General features: G+C 38.8%; 1 protein-coding gene across 2 annotated transcripts in view; it reads left to right on the forward strand.

The window, feature by feature from the left end:
* The window catches only part of dnah5 (dynein, axonemal, heavy chain 5), a gene marked incomplete at its 5' end in the record, with an annotated part of 162,820 nt that overhangs the window by 105,745 nt on the left and 37,838 nt on the right, over positions 1–19,237 (forward strand). For both annotated transcript variants that reach the window (XM_084089567.1, XM_084089568.1), the window contains 7 exons: positions 1,596–1,863; positions 2,767–2,998; positions 3,688–3,802; positions 7,280–7,456; positions 9,020–9,223; positions 10,111–10,290; positions 11,146–11,283. In XM_084089567.1, coding sequence (XP_083945693.1) covers positions 1,596–1,863; positions 2,767–2,998; positions 3,688–3,802; positions 7,280–7,456; positions 9,020–9,223; positions 10,111–10,290; positions 11,146–11,283 — 1,314 coding nt within the window. The remainder of the gene's footprint in view (positions 1–1,595; positions 1,864–2,766; positions 2,999–3,687; positions 3,803–7,279; positions 7,457–9,019; positions 9,224–10,110; positions 10,291–11,145; positions 11,284–19,237) is intronic.

A 19,237-nucleotide genomic window follows, 5' to 3' on the forward strand; every position in this document is an offset into this window, starting at 1 on the left:
GCAATACATGGCCCCAGGTCATCCTCTCCTTAATACAGTGCAGTCGCCCTGTCCCATGTGCAGAAAAACACCCCCAAAGCATGATGCTACCACCCCCATGCTTCACAGTAGGGATGGTGTTCTTGGGATGGTACTCATCATTCTTCTTCCTCCAAACACGTTTAGTGGAATTATGACCAAAAAGTTCTATTTTGGTCTCATCTGACCACATGACTTTCTCCCATGACTCCTCTGGATCATCCTCTGGATCATCCTCTGGATCATGACTCCTCTGGTCATTGGCAAACTTAAGACGGGCCTTGACATGTGCTGGTTTAAGCAGGGGAACCTTCCGTGCCATGCATGATTTCAAACCATGACGTCTTGGTGTATTACCAACAGTAACCTTGGAAACGGTGGTCCCAGCTCTTTTCAGGTCATTGACCAGCTCCTCCCGTGTAGTTCTGGGCTGATTTCTCACCTTTCTTAGGATCATTGAGACCCCACGAGGTGAGATCTTGCATGGAGCCCCAGTCCGAGGGAGATTGACAGTCATGTTTAGCTTCTTCCATTTTCTAATGATTGCTCCAACAGTGGACCTTTTTTCACCAAGCTGCTTGGCAATTTCCCCGTAGCCCTTTCCATCCTTGTGGAGGTGTACAATTTTGTCTCTAGTGTCTTTGGACAGCTCTTTGGTCTTGGCCATGTTAGTAGTTGGATTCTTACTGATTGTATGGGGTGGACAGGTGTCTTTATGCAGCTAACGACCTCAAACAGGTGCATCTAATTTAGGATAATAAATGGAGTGGAGGTGGACATTTTAAAGGCAGACTAACAGGTCTTTGAGGGTCAGAATTCTAGCTGATAGACAGGTGTTCAAATACTTATTTGCAGCTGTATCATACAAATAAACAGTTAAAAAAACATATATTGTGATTTCTGGATTTTTTTTTTTTTAGATTATGTCTCTCACAGTGGACATGCACCTATGATGACAATTTCAGACCCCTCCATGATTTCCAAGTGGGAGAACTTGCAAAATAGCAGGGTGTTCAAATACTTATTTTCCTCACTGTATATAGCTGTCCCTCACCTTTGTCCAGTGAGAGTTTTGAAGCATTCCTCCGTAACCCCAACACCTCACTCTTGGCTTGTTCCCATTTCAGTCAAGGATGGGGGGAGTTATCTGGGTTTGGGCCATATTCCAAGGTCGGAGCCCTCCCCTCGGATGGCATACAAATAAAACACTTGACTTACAGTGATCAACTTACTATCATCATTGACATCAAACCAGAAAATAAGCAACAAGCTTTTATTGTAAAAAAGTGCAGTCTTTAGAATGTCTCCTTTTGTGGTCCAAGAAATAAAGTCACAGGACTTTGGAGTTTGGAATGCTACTAGAATAAACTATAACTGAAATTTTTATTTTTGGGTGAACTATCCCTTAAGTGATTCAGATAATGACTAACACATTTAAACGTCTTCCCTTCCTTGAAGAAGTAATTTTGTCCCCTCAGGTGTGTCATTATGACATGATTGTACATTTGGCGTAAATTCCCTGTGAAACCAATGCTAGGTTTAATCTAATGAGGTGTGAAATATTCTCTCTGCCACAGGTGTCCAATCTGTTTGCTCGAGATGAGATTGACGAGATTATCAGTGACCTCATTCCAGTCATGAAGCGAGAGTTTCCACGGCGACCGCCCACGAATGAAAACCTACATGATTATTTTATGAGCAGAGTGAGACAGAATCTTCATGTGGTTCTGTGCTTCTCTCCAGTTGGGGAGAGGTTCCGTAATCGAGCTTTGAAGTTTCCTGCTCTTATTTCAGGATGCACCATGGACTGGTTTAGCCGCTGGCCCAAAGATGCTCTGATCGCAGGTCAGTAATTTGAAATGTCAGACCCAAAGAGGTCCAATATACCCAGGGTGAACCCTAAAATCTGGTGCTGATTCTGATGCTCTAATCAAAAATATCTCATGTCTGTGAAGGAATGCAGGACATTTTGTGCTGAATCACACAACAACTAGAATGGAGCATACAGTACATAGATGGATTGGATTGGTGAACTATACCAATATTTTCCCCACTGTTCCAAATAGTTTTGGCCCAGTTTGACCCCTTTGCTTCATGTGTACTCAGTTCCAGAGACTTTTTAACTTTTTAACCTATCACTGTAAATTCAAAGTGACTGATATTGAACAATTGAACTGTTTGATATTAAACTATTCTATATTAGAACTTCTTACAGCAAGAAAAAAAAAAAAAGTTTCACTCAATAGGAGCTTTTAAAAATCGGATTTACTACAAAATAATGCCCTTTTTGTGGTTTCCATGTTACTTAGAATACATGATTTCTTTAGAATGACTGACACCGGAGACCCAGCAGCTTTTAACAATGTCTAGCCGCTGAAGTTAACCCCCCAGACAAGATTACCTGTAAAAAATCAACCTTGAAACTAAGGTTTTATAATGCTTATAATCTGAAAATAACCACCTTGATTTATTGTCCAAGTAAATGTGTGTGTCTACTTTGAATGCAGACACAAAACAAGTAATTTAGGAATAGCACACACTGTTACACAAACAATTTAAACCAATCATATTTTGGAGAACAGCTCTTATCGTAGCAATAATTTAAATGTATTGAAAGACAATCAAGAAAAGCATCACAGCAATCAGATGTTGCAAAATGATTGTAACTGTCTATAGCTAGGTAAACAGCTTATATGTGTATTGTGCAAATAAATAAATCAAATAACTTTTTGTTTATTTTTCCCTCAGTGTCAGAACACTTCCTGTCCAGGTATGACATAGACTGCACTCCTGAGGTAAAGGGGGAAGTGGTTCAGTGCATGGGCTCTTTTCAGGATGGGGTGGCAGAAAAGTGTGCAGATTATTTTCAGCGGTACCGACGTTCAACACATGTCACACCCAAATCCTACCTGTCCTTTATCCACGACTACAAGACCATCTACAAAGAGAAGCACTCAGAGGTTCAGACTCTCGCCGAAAGGTCAGTATCAGCAAAACTAGAAAACAAGCATAAATTAATAAGGAAAACAAATACAGTATATAGAAAATTATATGTAGTGATCTATAGAAAAGCTATAAATATATTTTATCATGTTCTGACAATAAGGGGATAATTCACTAAAGGATTTTTATGCACTGTGTTTCAGTTTTTTTTTTAAACTTGCATCTTATTTTAACCAGGTGCTAAACCTGGTGTTGAAATAGTGCTGCACTTTGTGTATTTGAATAAAGTCATTGTTAATCCTTTATGTCCAAACATGGCACCTTTCTATGTAAATTAAACTATAAATTCTTCCTTATTCAAAACACAGCATTATTTGCCTTGCATAATTACTGCAGTATCATTGACCATGGAAAGCAGATGATAGATTGGATGCTATGGAGAGATACAGTAAAATGCCCGCAAAGTATGCCATGTTGCACTAATCTGCTGCACCCTCCACAACCTACTGAAAGATTTTGCGAGTGCATTTGTATTGTTTCCTGATTTACATAATTAATTTAGTGAACCGTGAGCTAAAATAACTCAAACAGTGCGTGCAAATAAACAGCATTATTAGCAGGTGCAATTCATTCATAGGGAATTCCCTTCTGACTTTCTGTAAATAGTGATGTGGAGTCTGCAACCATGTATAACAGACTTTAAATCCAAGTGTATTGTTTTATTAGGATGAACACCGGCCTCCAGAAACTCAAGGAGGCCTCTGAGTCTGTTGCTGCTCTCAGCAAAGAGCTGGAGGTGAAGGAGAAAGAGCTTCAGATAGCCAATGAGAAGGCTGATATGGTAAATAAGCATGTAGAATGTGTGTATTTGTTGATTATTGCCTCCCAGACCCAGATAATTATCTCCCTAAATAGAATTTCCAATTCATTCTATTTCAAAACGGTATTTATCATTTCTAAACATAGTTAGATGGTAAAGGTCAACAAAACTCTCTCAAAGCCCAGGTCAGTTTGTACAGAGGCCCCTCGGGGGTGTGCCAGCTCCCTGTTCACTTCACTCTATACATGATTGATAGCTTGAGTCATCATCCAAAAAATTTAATTTGCAGGCGATATTTCAGTTCTTGGTTTGTTGTACAGGGACAAGAGTACCACAGTTCTGACAGACTGTTGTTATTACTCAGATATCGACATGTTTGTGTCCTGTGGGCAAAACGAGTCCCTAAAAGAAATAACAGGCTACAGGCCTATAGTTATTTACAACCAATCTATTGTGAAGATTGACTGCATGCTCACCTTAAGAGTACAATTCCTACCAGGTTAGATCAGGGATGGGGAACTCTGGTCCTGGAGGGCCACTGTCCTGCACAGTTTAGCTCCATACCTAATCAAATACACCTAAAAAAAATCTAACCAAACTTCAGGATTGTTTGAAAATTACAGGTAGATCTGTTTGATTTGGGATGGAATGAACCTCTGCAGGATCAAAGTTTCCCATGCCTGCTCTAGTTTTGTTTTTGTTTTCTCAAACTTTTTAAACTTTTCATGCTGACAGTGATTTTCACACTCAGAGGCACCAAGTTTTTGTACTGTTGGTTGTTTGTTGGTGTTCCTACACTGATCGATGCTCAGTGGGTTGTGGAACTGGCCATAGCTTTTGTAAATTTTATTAAAAATGAGATATATTGCTGGTAAAAAAAATAATATCTTATTTATTTTTGACAGTAAATTAGTTTTCTTGTATACAAAAAAAAAAAAAAAATTACATTCTACAGAGAAAACATTCATAATGCCTAATAGGGCTGGGAATCACTGGGTACTTCACAATACGATACGATACGCGATACATTGTTCACGATACCGATAATATCACGATATGGCGATACTGCGATAATCTATATATTATCAGTAATAACTCACAATATCATGTTTTAAGAAATAAATTTTTTTTTTTTTAATTAGGAAAATGAATCTCCATTTATTTTTAGGTCTCCAACCTATTTTAAGTTTTTATGTTGAAAGGAATGGCTACTGTTCTCTGCTTTTTTCAACAAATCATTTGCACACACATTTATGTCATTTTTCTATCTGAAGCTTTGCCTGCATGCATGCAACATGATGGTCTCTGTGTTAGCGCGGAAGCCCCACGTGATTGCTGCCGGCTCGGGATAAAATTCATGCAGGACAGTCGTAAAAAGAAGAAGAAAATGGCATGGTTGCTTCAGCAAATGTGTTTTCATCTCACGTTTACTTTTGCTCACACTATCAGTTAGGTTTAGGGTAGGGTTTAGTGTAGGGGGTATGTTAAATTCAAATTTGCCATGATGCTGTGTAGATTGCTGTTAGTGTGAACACCCCTACGGGGGGTAACTCTTTAAAACAATGGCTCTCATGGCACAAGATGCTGATGCAATTTGATTTTTAATCGATCAATGGCACTAGTTATTTGAGAATTTCTGTCAGTCTTACAGAGTTTAATCAGATATTCATCACAGATAATTGCAGTAACTGATACAATCACAGATTTCACACCTTGTAAAAACTGCCATTAAAAAATGATCAGTGTTAATTACATATCTCCTGTTGATACAATTAACTTCTCATTAGACAGGCTCAGAAGATAACTCTCCATTGTAAGTTTTAGTTAACCATCTCCTGTTAGAAAATTGAAGTGTCCCCAGGAGAAGATTAAACTTGTTGATGCACTCATTTCTGCCTAGAAAAAAAATATGGGTCCAAGGGGCTGTGCAATATGTTATGATTATTTACATTGAATTCATAGTCCATATGTGTGAATGGGGAGATATGTATTGTGATGTTCTGTGTTGCATTGATTGATGCTGTTGTGACTGATGTGCATGTCTTTGTGAGTCTATGTTAACTTTAGTCAGCATGAAATGAAAATACATCATTTCATTTTTTAAAAATGTTTTGATAAGTTTTAACCAAAATATCATAGCTGGACCTTCTGGTGAAAACAACAGACTTCTTTCTGGTGACGTATGTTGGACTTCTCCAGTCATTTAGTGTGCTTAAACCATGCACCTGTAAGCTCTCAATCATCTGTCTCCACTTTTGAGTGCAATGCCTTCATATTGAAATCCAATCAACAACCAATGCATAGAATCAAGTCCCCATCCTACATGTTTTTCTTTTTTAATAGTGTGTTGCACTCAGATATACACTACCAGTCAAAAGTTTTGGATCAGTAAGATTTTTAATGTTTTTAAAAGAAGTCTCTTCTGCTCACAAAGGCTGCATTTATTTTATTAAAAATACAAAAAAAAATTATATTGTTAAATATTATGACAATTTAATATAACTGTTTTCTATTTTATTTAAAATGTAATTTATTCCTGTGATCAAAGCTGAATTTTTAGAATCATTACTCCAGTCTTCAGTGTCACATGATCCTTCAGAAATCATTCTAATATGCGGATTTGATGCTCAAAAAACATTCATTATTATTATCAATGTTTTTTTTTCAGGATTCTTTGATGAATAGAAAGTTCAAAAGAACAGCATTCATTTGAAATAGAATCTTTTGTAACATAAATGTCTTTACTGTTAACTTTTGATTAATAATGTTTGATTTACTGTAACTTTTGATTAATATTCGTCCTTGATGAATAAAAGTATTGATTTGTTTTATTTATTTACCCAAAAATAAAACAAAATAAAAATCTTACTGACTGTTTAATGTTACAAAAGCTTTCTATTTCAGATAAATTATGTTCTTTTGAATTTTCTATTCATCAAATAAACCTGAAATAAAAATGTAGATAAATGTTTTCAACATTGATAATATGTGACATTGATGATCATGTGACACTGAAGACTGGAGTAATGCTGAATATTCAGCTTTGATCACAGGAATACATTTCAGTTTGACATATATTTCACATTATTTATTTATGGTATTTTTAATCATAGCCTTGGTGAGCAGAAGAGACTTCTTTTAAAAACATTAAACATCTTACCGATCCAAAACTTTGGACTGGTAGTGTACAGCATGTAACAAAGATGTTTTGCTTCTGTTTCATTCGGAACTTTAACTTTATGTATGGTAATGTAATCCAAGATCAATTTCCCTGTAAAAGTACTAAAAATACATTGTATTCTAAATGAAATCTGTCATGCTGCATAAAGTTTGAAAGTATCCATTAAGTGAAAGACTCGCCTCCCAGTCACAGGCTAACTAAAGATCAATACTGAGCTCTGAAACATTAAGATGATAAATTAATAACCCCAGACTCCGAATTATAGCATGAAATGCTACAGATTTTACAATATGAGCGTTTTCAAATTTTTGTTTCAGGTGTTGAAGGAGGTGACCGTGAAGGCTCAGGCTGCTGAAAAGGTCAAAGTCGAAGTTCAAAAGGTCAAAGATAAAGCACAGGCCATAGTTGACAGCATCTCTGCAGACAAGGCCATCGCTAAAGAGAAGTTGGAGGCAGCCAGGCCTGCTCTGGAAGAGGCTGAGGCAGCATTGCAGGTCAGGAACAATATGGAGCGATTACACGGTAGCATAGAAGAGGAGAGAATGGGAGGAGTGTGATGTTCGTGGGGCATCTCGGTGCCTGCAGCTTCTGTGTAATTACATGCTGTCTATGAGGGTTTAAAAATAGACTGTGTGATGGCAGGGTTGCTGTAGGTGGTCTCGTAGCAAGCAGGGGTCTGACAGCAGCCGCCTCTAACTAACCCCACACACCCACTCAATCATACAACCACCCAAACACACACCCCACCTCTTCCCTCCACCACCTGCCCACTGCATCCTTCCCATGTATCTGTCCATAATGTAACCTTGTATCATTCTTGGGACAGGAATCACACACTTTAATAATCCACTCAGAAGCTAATCCAAAACAAGGTAAGCAAACAAACACAATCGCCATGCATAAACGACGTAACCGGACAAATGAACACTGAAAAGACTGCAACTTATACATCCAAACAAGGATAATTAATCACGCACAGCTGAACAGTATGAAAAATCATAATGTGACCATAGTGACTAAAGAGTGGCGGGAAACTAGAACAAAGGAGACATGTAACTGAAGATAAACAAACTAAAAGTCCAAACATAACAGAACCGTGACAAGAGCATCGTGTTTCAATAAAAATTCTTACTGACCCCTAACATTTGAATGGCAGTGTATGTTTTATCAAATACATTTTTAAAAAAACTGTAATTTACTCATAAAAAGGAATGAAAATTGTTCCTGTTATATTGCTATATTGGTTTCTATTTAAGAACACTGTGGAAAATGTTCAAATAGATTTTCTAGAACCTATGTGTTTGACTATATAATTGATCACTTTTTATGAGCTCTAAATACTTTGAAAAAATGAGACACCTCGGATTTGCACTTGAAGCAGGGACAATAAATGCATTGTTTAGCTTTCTGTCCATTCTGACTATTTATCATTGACTTGAGCCATCCTGTCATTTTGTCCATTATCAGTTGTAAATATGCCAAATTACCCCCCCCCCCCCCCCCCATATTCAAGCTAAAACATGCATCATATTAAAATATCTGTTTTATGATCTGTCATGATCCTTTAAACAACTCTCAGCTGTTTCTCCTTTAAATCTTTCACTTCTGTCCTTTCACATCTGTCATCTGTGTTCTCCCATCCTTATTTCTCCCTTTCAGTGTTTGATCTCACATCTCTTTACCACTTCCCTTTCTATGTGCTTCCTCACCCACTGACACTCTCCTTAACCCTTTATATTACCATTTACTGTATAACCCATCCTCAGCTATCGACCCTATAACATACACCTTCCTGCTCGGCTGCTCCATCACCCTCCTTCCCACTGGTTCAAATGATCTTTCTACTTATTCATAAAGATACATCCATCAAGTATTGCTCATTAAGCTGTTGTGCACTAAACTTTGTCAACCATGAGCCATAACAGCTGCCACTCGAATTAATAAGTTATGCACAGAGCTGCTGCATACTAGTTCATGTGTCAGAATGTTAACAAGATGTCTAATTCACTTTCTGTCGGTCTCTTTCTGTATTTCTCTCCCTGTTTATCTGTAAACAGACCATAAAGCCATCAGACATTGCTACGGTGCGAACACTGGGCAGACCGCCCCACCTCATCATGCGTATTATGGACTGTGTGTTGTTACTCTTCCAGAGGAGAGTGAACATGGTGAAAATTGATCCTGAGAAAAACTGCACCATGCCCTCATGGCAAGAGTCACTAAAACTCATGACAGCTGGGAACTTCCTGGGCAGTCTACAGGTATATAAGTCTTAATACTAGATATTTTTTTCTCCTTAGGTGATATAATATATAGTCGAAGTTTCTTGTACTAAAAAACAGGGGTATTTTATTTTTAATTACTATTTCCCATTCTCTGTCACCCACACAATTAAACAAACCTTTTCTCTGCTATGAATTCTATGTAATATAGTATTAACGGCTTATTTCTTCCATATCAGCCCATTAAAAAGCTTAAAATAATATTGTGACAACAAAGCAATCTGTGCCATTGAAACAGTAATCATGTCTTCTAGTGACTAATCAAACCTATTTCTGTTTTTATTAATCCACTGTAATAGAATGGGCCAAGTTTCTGAACACTACGTTGTTGATATGCATGTGTGGGCGGCAAACATATGCAGTGTGAAATATATATATATATATATATATATATATATATATATATATATATATATATATATATATATATATAGCTACAAAACAGGACCACTGTAGTTGTAACCACTGTAGGAGTTCTACCAGTATGATTTTTGGCATTAAACCTAATTTCAAAAGCCAACAGATGGATCGACTAATTAGGTTTTTAGTCGACAGAAAATCCCTTGGGTAAATCTCTGGCACAAACAAGTTAAAATACTGGCACAAACAAGTCCAGCTCTGACAGCTAATCAGTTCAATATATTATATTATATGCATACATTATACTGATATGGCTTAGAACATATTTTAAAGGCTGTCTGTTTGCTTTTAAGAGAAGGTTCCATGCATGATCTCTATCTTCTCATAACTTTACAGGAGCCTGAGCAACAAATATAAAATAATATTGTCATTTTCAAGAGTTTCAAATATGTGACATTATCTGTACACCAGTATTGTTTTACTCCAGCTTTTGTTTTGTACTCCAGCAATTCCCCAAAGACACCATCAATGAGGAGGTGGTGGAACTCCTCTCTCCGTACTTTGACATGGTGGACTTTAACATAGAATCAGCCAAGAGGGTGTGTGGCAATGTTGCAGGTCTTTGCTCTTGGACCAAAGCAATGGCTGCCTTCTTTTCTATCAATAAAGAAGTGCTTCCTTTGAAGGTGAGATCACTTGATATTTTTTCACATGATGCAACCCTGTCAAGTTATCAGGGTTTCTTTACTAACAGGCCATCATTTAAACTGTCAAAACTATGGTTTAGTTTATGAATTGCTATTATTATTTGATTATTCTTTACATGCTTTTGGTCATAATTTATTATTGTATCATCTTTTGATATAATAGTTTAATTTCAATTGGTTGCTTGAAGCCTCAGATGCACACTTGTAGATTTTAGTTGCTGTTAGTTTCATGTTTGTTAGCTTCAATAGTATACTGTATAGTATCCTAGTACAACTTGACCACATTTTGCAGATATGTGCATGTATTTCTTTCTTTTTTTCTAAGAAAACAGACTGAATTATATACTTATTATATTCAGGAGCAACCCCCCACTCCTCAAATACTTAACTTCTTCAGACTAGTAATATCAAGTAACTTTTAAAAATCAACTTAATGCCAAACTTTTCAGATGCACAGGTACACAGAATCCCTAATTCAATGATCATCATGTTTTAAAGGTTTTTCTTGATGCATACTGAAATTTATAAAAGAAAAACAGGTTCAAAGTTCAATCCTTACTTTATACAATACAGAAATGAATGTATTTTAATGTGTAGATGCATTTTGGATTCGTAAACTGATTTGGATGCAAGAGCAACATCTTGAGGCTATTAAATGTGAAACGAAAGAGGGAAAAAACACTAAAAGACTTAGGACTCCAAAAATTTCAAACGCAAATGCTGTGTGCAACTGAGAAAAAAAAGGGTTTTGTTCAGTGGAAAATTATTTCTTGTTTCCTATTAACCTGTGGTTTCCAGGAGCTGTATCATTTACGACTCTCTCTTTCTCCATAGGCTAATCTGGCAGTGCAGGAGAACAGGCTGACCATAGCTAATGTGGACCTCCAGACAGCCCAGGCAGAACTGGATGCTAAGCAAGCAGAGCTGGATGTAGTTCAGGCTGAATATGAGAAGGCCATGATGGAGAAACAGGTAATCACTGTGTTAGATAGATTAGGGCAGTGGTGTCTTGCAGAGATTGGCCGCACACACCAGAATAAACGTATCAAGGTCTTCGGGATTACAAGAAACTTCCAGACCGGTGTGTTAAGGCAGGTTGGCACTAAACTCTGCAGGACGTTCACTCTCCAGGAGCAGGATTGGACACCTCTGGCTTAGGGTCAAATGCTGCGTTCATGGCATGTTGTTATTATCGTAATTGAGAGATGACAACATGTGACGTTATTATTGGAGCTATTCACATCCTTAGACTCTGAATTATGCGTTTTTATGGCAACAATATCAAGGCAAATATGAAGCAGTCAGGTGGTACAGTGGCCACGTGGTCCTTTGGATGAGACGTTAAACCGAGGTCCTGACTCTCTGTGGTCATTAAAAATCATTCAAAAGAGTAGGCGTGTAACCCTGGCATCCTGACCAAATTTGCCTCCTAATCATCCCCATATATACTGATTGGTGATCACTCTGTCTCCTCTCCACCAATAAGCTGGTGTGTGTGGTCAGTGTTCTGGCGCAATATGGCTGCCGTCACATCATTCAGGTGGATGCTGCACACTGGTGGTGGTTGAGGAGATTCCCCCTTCTATGCAAATCACTTTGAGTGCAGAGAAAAAGCGCTATATAAATGTAATGAATTATTATTATTATTATTATTATTATTACAAGTTGGAGCTCTCAGAAATTTCCCAGTTTAGATCTTGTGATTACGGTAATTAAGGCATGGCGTGAACACACCTAAAGCTACTTCAGCATCATGACAAATAATCTAAAAATAGGGGTTTTGATTGGGTTTGATCATCAAAATAAAATCCCCAAAAAATTAAATCCCTAATAAATCACTGACAAAATATTTGTTGAATATTTCTTTTTTTTCCAGCTGTAGCCCAAATAAAATGAACCACAATCCAGATTTTTCCAATTATCCTTCTAATTATTCTGTGAAAAATTGTGAATCAGCTGTCATTTAGTGCCTGAAGTAAATACCAAATCACTCATTAGCATTTTTGCATAAAATTTGGATGTAATGAGCAATTTTGTAAACAAACCTAAAGCCATCTTGCAGATTAATCATTCAGGCGTGTACTCTGTGTGCCTCTACAAAATGAATACTAACTTTATAAATGGTTTGAAGCAAACATCAATGTTCCAATTCACAATGTATAACAAGCCTTCCGAACATTTCATAATTTAGTTGATAATTGTGTGATTAACAGCTTGCGACTGACTGATCCTTTGGGGTTGATTTTACGATAGGCCTGATCATACCTTAGAGAACAGATCTTTACTTAAACCAATGATTGAATAAACTTACGAATTGACTTTAAACACTTTAATTAGTTTTCTTAATTTACTCATTTCCACATATAAAGAAGTGACCATCTGTATCCTAGGAATTAAAATGAAGAAGGGCATGTGCTCTTGTCATGTAAGACCCATAGTTATCAGTCAGTCAAGTTCAACTTTACGTCCGGTGACTGATGAATTGGGATCTTGTCTGAGAGCCCAATCACCTTAGTGTAAACAGAACAAGCCAATGGACATTGAGAACGAGATTTGCATCGCAAACCACTCCCCGCGAAGCGGGTATATAAGGAAACTTGCAGCACTCGCTCATTTTAGCTTTAGCTTCGAGCCGAGTGTTTAGTTTGATGCAGCTCTTCAATCAACCTTTGCAGTATTCTACAAACCTGGAAGCTCTCCAGAGAGTGTTGGTGTGACAGTGCGTCACTTTGAAAAGAGCTTTTCCTTCTGCATTCATTGCAGTTAAAATTAAAAGAACATTGTGCACACTGCAGGCTTTAAATAAGTCTTGCACGTTGTGCAGCGACCATTTCCCTGTGCACACCCTGTGTTTTTTTTTTTGTTTGTTTTTTTATATTGCAGTTTTGATTGAGAGAGGTGGGAGTAAAAAAGGTTGAGAACCACTGGGCTAGACTTCTCCAGGAATGAAGATTCAGCTGCGCTGGATCAGTCAACATCTAGGGAGAGTAGTGTTGTTCGAGTCTAACCCAGAGCTGACGGCCTTGATTTTCCGGGCCGCTGAGCATCGGGCTCGAGTGGAAAACCTCCACCGTGTCCCAAAAGCTCAAGGCTGGATGATTGTATCTCGGGGCAGCGCGTGCTAAACAGCAGCGTCCCTCTCCTGTGCCTTTCTTCCCGGAGGTGCATGAGGAGGTCACAAAGTCGTGGAAGGCACCTTTTTCTGCTGAAACTGCTCCGGCGCCTCCTCCACTCTCATGGTGGGGCTGCCAAGGTTTACCGGGGTGGAGAATCTTTTGTTGGGTTAAAATTTATGTTGTGGTACCCAAATTATTAGTAAAAGAGCAGTTTTCTCTATCTCCGGGTCCCAAGTGGGTGTCAATGACAGTTTTCGACACTATGCCTTATAGGGCTGTGACGGTGGCAGTTTTTTACCACCGCGGTGGTAATGGACCCAAATACCGGCGGTGTTGCGGTGTTTGGGGGGTTGTTTTGAAATAAATAAATAAAAACAAAGAAACAACACAATAAAGCCTCTAAAGCATTGCAATAAATATCAGTAAATACTGGTAACTTACATAATATAATAAATCTATTCTATTTAAGAAAAATCTTAATCTATTTAAGAAAAAAAAAACTTTTGTTTAATATTTCCACACAAAGACGCGTGATACAGCCTACCGCTCTGCGCTTTGAGAGGGATGTGGGACACGAGCAGGAAAGAGACCATCAATCTCTTTTCTGATATCTTCATGTTTTCTACTTGTAAAAGGTATGAAGAGCGAATTTTATCTTCCACATGGGCAAGACATTTAAGCTATGTTTGCGCGCTGCCAGAGAAAGCCAAACTAAAATCACCCGCGCGTGTGAAACGCGCTTTACAAATGAACTTGACGCGCCTATACCAATATGTCTAATAACAAGCACAAACTGTGTTAAAAAGAATTTGACGTACATGTAAAAAATGTAGGCTATATCTGTCCTACAGCGTTTTTTCTACTTTACCACAGTAAAGAATACGAAAATAATCGACCTAAAAGCGAACAAAGGAAGAAACGTTTATAATCCCCTTTGGAAATGGGTGAGACGCGAGTGAAGGTATGGGAAAAGAAAAAAGAGATTCCATGCAGGGATGAGTCACGATTTTTGAATATTCGATTATGTTCTAATGTCTGTTGTGCGATCATTCTCTAAAATAAAATCTCCATGTTCTGGTGCTGATGCGGTTGACGCGTTCATGTGGGTGACGCTGCCAATAACGCACACAACAGCTGTCACAAACCGGCAAAAGTAATGATTATGAACGTGTCAAATATAGCAAGGAGACATTTGAATTGTTTATTAATAAAGTGGGTTTTTTTGTGTCAGTGTTGGGCTGCAAAGATGAAGTTGACGATGCTCACTCGTCATCTTCGCAGTGAACGCGCCTATAGAGAGAATTGCACACTATACGGAATACATAAACATATGCTAGTCGGTTTATTTTCGTTTTTAATTGTTTTGTTTAAAAGTAGACAATTCAACTTTCTATATGGAATAACTAATGGAATATTTTTAAATTCGCTGATTATCGGGTGAAGATCGCAAACCAGAATTCAAAGCCGACAAAGTTTAAATTTATGGACTCACGCACAACTCTCTCATTCGTCATCAAACTTTTCCATGGCTGCGCCTGCAATATAACATTTAATTGATAACCTATTATTTATTTTGTAAACAAAGCTTTGTGTGTCATAATATTAATGTAAAACAGCATTCACATACAAACTTTTTTTTTTTGCAAACCACCGCCGGTACTCCTCAGCCACCGCGGTGGCGCTTTACAACCGCGGTGGTGCGGTTGTCAAGTTTACCGGCACAGCCCTTGCCTTACCACTCTCATTCCCCTCTTCTATCACCAGCAGGCAGTGGTGTGTGGTTTGAGGATGCGATGCCTTCTCACGAGACACCTGCCAAAACATGGAGTCAGGTAGGTGCTGCACTGCACACTCTGTCCCCACTCCGGGATGATGTGCCTTCCAGTTCAGGCCCTGTGCCCATGCTGCCCCACTGCGGGTAGGTCGGTAGTCCCTCTGACCCTGTTTGTTCGGTATCTGGAAGTCTGACTAGCACTTCCCAGCCCATCTCGCTGGCTCATTTGGACTATCAGACTCAGCTATGCGATTCAGTTCACCTGCAGGCATTTTTGGTTGACGAATCATGCCTAGAAATTCGGGATCAGCCCCTTCCGGGATCAGATGGTGAACCTGCAAACGCTGCCTCTGGAGGAGGCAGACCCAGCCCTAGATCTGCTCTGTCCTGTTTGCAATTTGCACTTGTACGTGGACCGCATGCAGAGCTTCAGGACCTCATACCAGCTGTTTGTCTGTTATAGAGGTCAGCAGAAGTGAAAGATTGTCCCCAAGTAGAGGTTGGCCCACTGGATTGTGGATGCCATAGTCTTGGCGTATCAAGCTCAAATCAAAACCAGCTGTGCCCCCTTGGGGTGTTGGAGTGTTGTCTCTCCCTGGGCATTGGTGTACGGTGCCTTGCTAGCAGACATGTGTAAAGCTGTGGGCTGGGTGACACCTAACATGTTTGTAAGGTTTTACAAAAGAAAAGTCTGTTTCTTCCCGTGTATTGGCTACAAGTAGCTAGTAAGTGGGCGGACTTGCTCAGTGTCTCGCTTGCGGTGCCATTTACACTCGAAAGGTGATTGGGCTCGCAGGCGAGATCCCAATTCGTCAGTCACCTTCAGGCAACAGGAGTTACATTAGTTACCTAGATGTTATCTTTTGATGCAGGTTTGAGTCTGGACAGTCTTGTATCCCATTTCCACTTTGTCTACCAATAACTTCCTTTTACCTGTAATTAGGGATGGGAACCGAGAACCGGTCTTCTTCAGAACCGGTGCCCAGTGAATCGATTCCTTGGAACCGTTAGCATGCCTGCTTAACGATTCCGCTTATCGGTTCCGCTCGTTCAAATGTGACACGACGTCACACACGTGCTGCGTTGTTTTGGTTCAGAATGTAGCAAACACTATGAGCAAACATGGCATCAAGGCAGAAGCGCTCTGACCGCGTCCTAACTACATGCGACGCGACGGCGTGACACGCGATAAAAAGTATCATTTTCCATGTTAATCAAAGTTTAACCAGCCGCGACACGCGACAATTCTATTTGAAACGGATCCTATTTTACTGCGACGTCGGGCTGGAACAACAATCTCAAAGTGTGGCAATGATAATATCAGGTACTATTTTTGTGCTTTATTTAATGTTAAAAGAGTGTATAATGTGCCTGAATATCATTTAGTGCTCCCAGCTTTGTAGCTGTAAAAACAACAATGGATAAGTCACATCAGATCTTGAAATTAACCCTCTAGGCGCCACGGTCGAGTTTACTCGACAAGATGCGGCACTGAATAAAACGGCCGATTTTGTCAAATAGGGTGTCAAATTTCGTTCAACCTCCCCTCCACTAGTTGGCAGACATGTCATACTTCATCCCCGACTCAAAAAAACGTCATGCTTCTATACAAAATCTTCGAGCTAGAGCGCATTGAATCAGTGTGAACAAAAGCGGAGCTAGTGTGCGAGTGAGCCATTTTATCAGAGCAATATTGTCAACGTCAGCGAGTATTTGCATTAGATTATTATTATTATTATTATTATCTAATGGCATCAATAAAGCTTACCCGCAATGAAGTGTTGGGTCTTCTATTCGCGGACCCTAATTCTGAAGGGGAATAACGTTATCTGCCTTCAGAAAATGACGGTGATTCTGAAAGTGAAAGTATAGCCCTACACCAAGCACAAACGGTGAATCCTTTGCCCAATATATATGCTCCTTTGCCCAATGTCAGTGGTGGGAACAATGTTTCCCGGGGTCGGAGTGTTCATCGCGAAGTTAGCAGGCGTGTTAGTGTTGTGGGGAACGAGGCGGGAGATTTTTACCGCGCTAGCCATGGTGACCGTGTGCGTCTCCGCAATCGCGGCAACAGTGGCTCTTATTGTGGTGGAGGCTTTGTCTAATGCCACTGGGTATGTTAGACGAGGTCGAAGTATTCATAGGACAGTTAGGGGGCAATGTGGAGGCAGGGTGGGGAGTCGCAATGACAATGACAGTAGTCCGAGCTGTGCACACTCGGCGCGCGCGCGAGGCAGATCTGGCCGCGCCCGCGCTGCTCGTATCAGGAGCAGAGGCGGTGTGACACGGGGCAGAGGGGCTATATTATGCATAGTCTATCGCAAGACCACACCATGAAACACTACAAGAAATGTCACCTGGATGGATAGGGAGTCATTATCTCTACAGCAAAAGCCCTGCAACATAAATTCTTTTTTTTTTCCTGCCATTTATTAGTAATGATTTACACTGTTGATTTACTATCTATTTCCCTGACCATTTAGTAGTGTACAATATGTGTTCTTTTTTGTGTGTTCATGTCCTTGTGATGTGTGCGTCTTTGTCAGCTAAAAAAACAACAACCAAAAAAAACAACCAAAAAAAACAACAAAAACCACAAAAAGAAAAAGAAAATACTAACATTGTCTCTCGTCTTGTCTCGTCATCTCACTCATGATCTGTGGCTTGCCGTGGCGAGTGAGCTTTTGAACTAAACAGGTCTTGTCTATTTGTGTTTGTGTGTCATATGAATAATATGTGCCCCATATACATGGAATCAGAGTGCCAACTGTATGTAGTAAATGGAAAATCTCTACAGCAAAAGGCCAACCGCTACATGCATTCAGTTTGTTTCTACCATTTATTAGTAATGATTTACACAGTTTGTTCACTACTTACTATTTACCTGAGCTTTCAGTATTGTGCAATATAGCATACAGAAGGTGAGGGACATTTTTGGGGGAAAGAAGTGCTGCATTTTATCATTTAAACATGTGACTTTTCATGAAAATTCTATAATCCAAGATGGCCACCACTATATGACGTCATAATATGCAAATTAGATGGGAAAATGTAATCCCTACATAAACTTTGGGTCATCCTTAATATTTCTCTAATTTACAGAAAGTCTCTATCTTTTATCACTTTTAAGATATAGCCTTTTGAAATTAAGATGTCAAAATCGAACGTTTTAGGAAAAAACCTCTGGCGCCTAAAGGGTTAAACAAATGGAAACAAAAACGTTAAAAATGTGAAGAAAACACGTGTATTATTTGACAAAGATTGGTTTAGTAACTCAATAGCCTAATCCAAATGAGCACTGTTAATATTCCAAAAGGCACAAGCTCTTCCTTAACTGTTTTCAGTCTGTGTTTTTAGTTTTTATGGCACATAAATGGCAGTTTTTTTTTTTTTTTGTCCGGACCAATGAATGTGAAAATTATCAATTTCCTAATCCTAAGGCACTCTTCTTGATAATCTTTCAAGGCACACACTAGTGTGCTGTGGCATACTGGTTGAGAAACACTGCCCTAGGCTATAGGTCCCTGGACTTTACTTTGAGAAGTAGCTCACCTACTTTAAGGTTTGTTCTGACGTTGCTACACATAATTTGTGTATACTCTGTGCTGTGTCTTCTGATCAGATATTAAAGCAAGTTAATACAAACAAATTTGTACTTATTCCCTCACCCAATAAGAATCGATAAGGAATCGGATCGATAAGCAATATCGATAACGGAATCGGAATCGTTAAATTCTTATCAATTCCCATCCCTACCTGTAATGGTCATATCGAATAAAAGGCAAAACGTTAAACTGCAAACTGATAGATAGATAGATAGATAGATAGATAGATAGATAGATAGATAGATAGATAGATAGATAGATAGATAGATAGATAGATAAGCTAGTGTGTTAATTCTCACAAATTCAATTTAGAGTATCAAATGGAAAGTAACACTAGAGATATAATAACATTTTGATAATAGAATAGAGAATAGAATAGATAATAAATAATAGATGCAATAACATTTTGATATAATTTTATGCAAATTAAA

The sequence above is a fragment of the Abramis brama genome, assembly GCF_963993115.1.
Source record: "Abramis brama genome assembly, chromosome: 17".
In the NCBI taxonomy this organism is placed as follows: Eukaryota; Metazoa; Chordata; class Actinopteri; order Cypriniformes; family Leuciscidae; genus Abramis; species Abramis brama.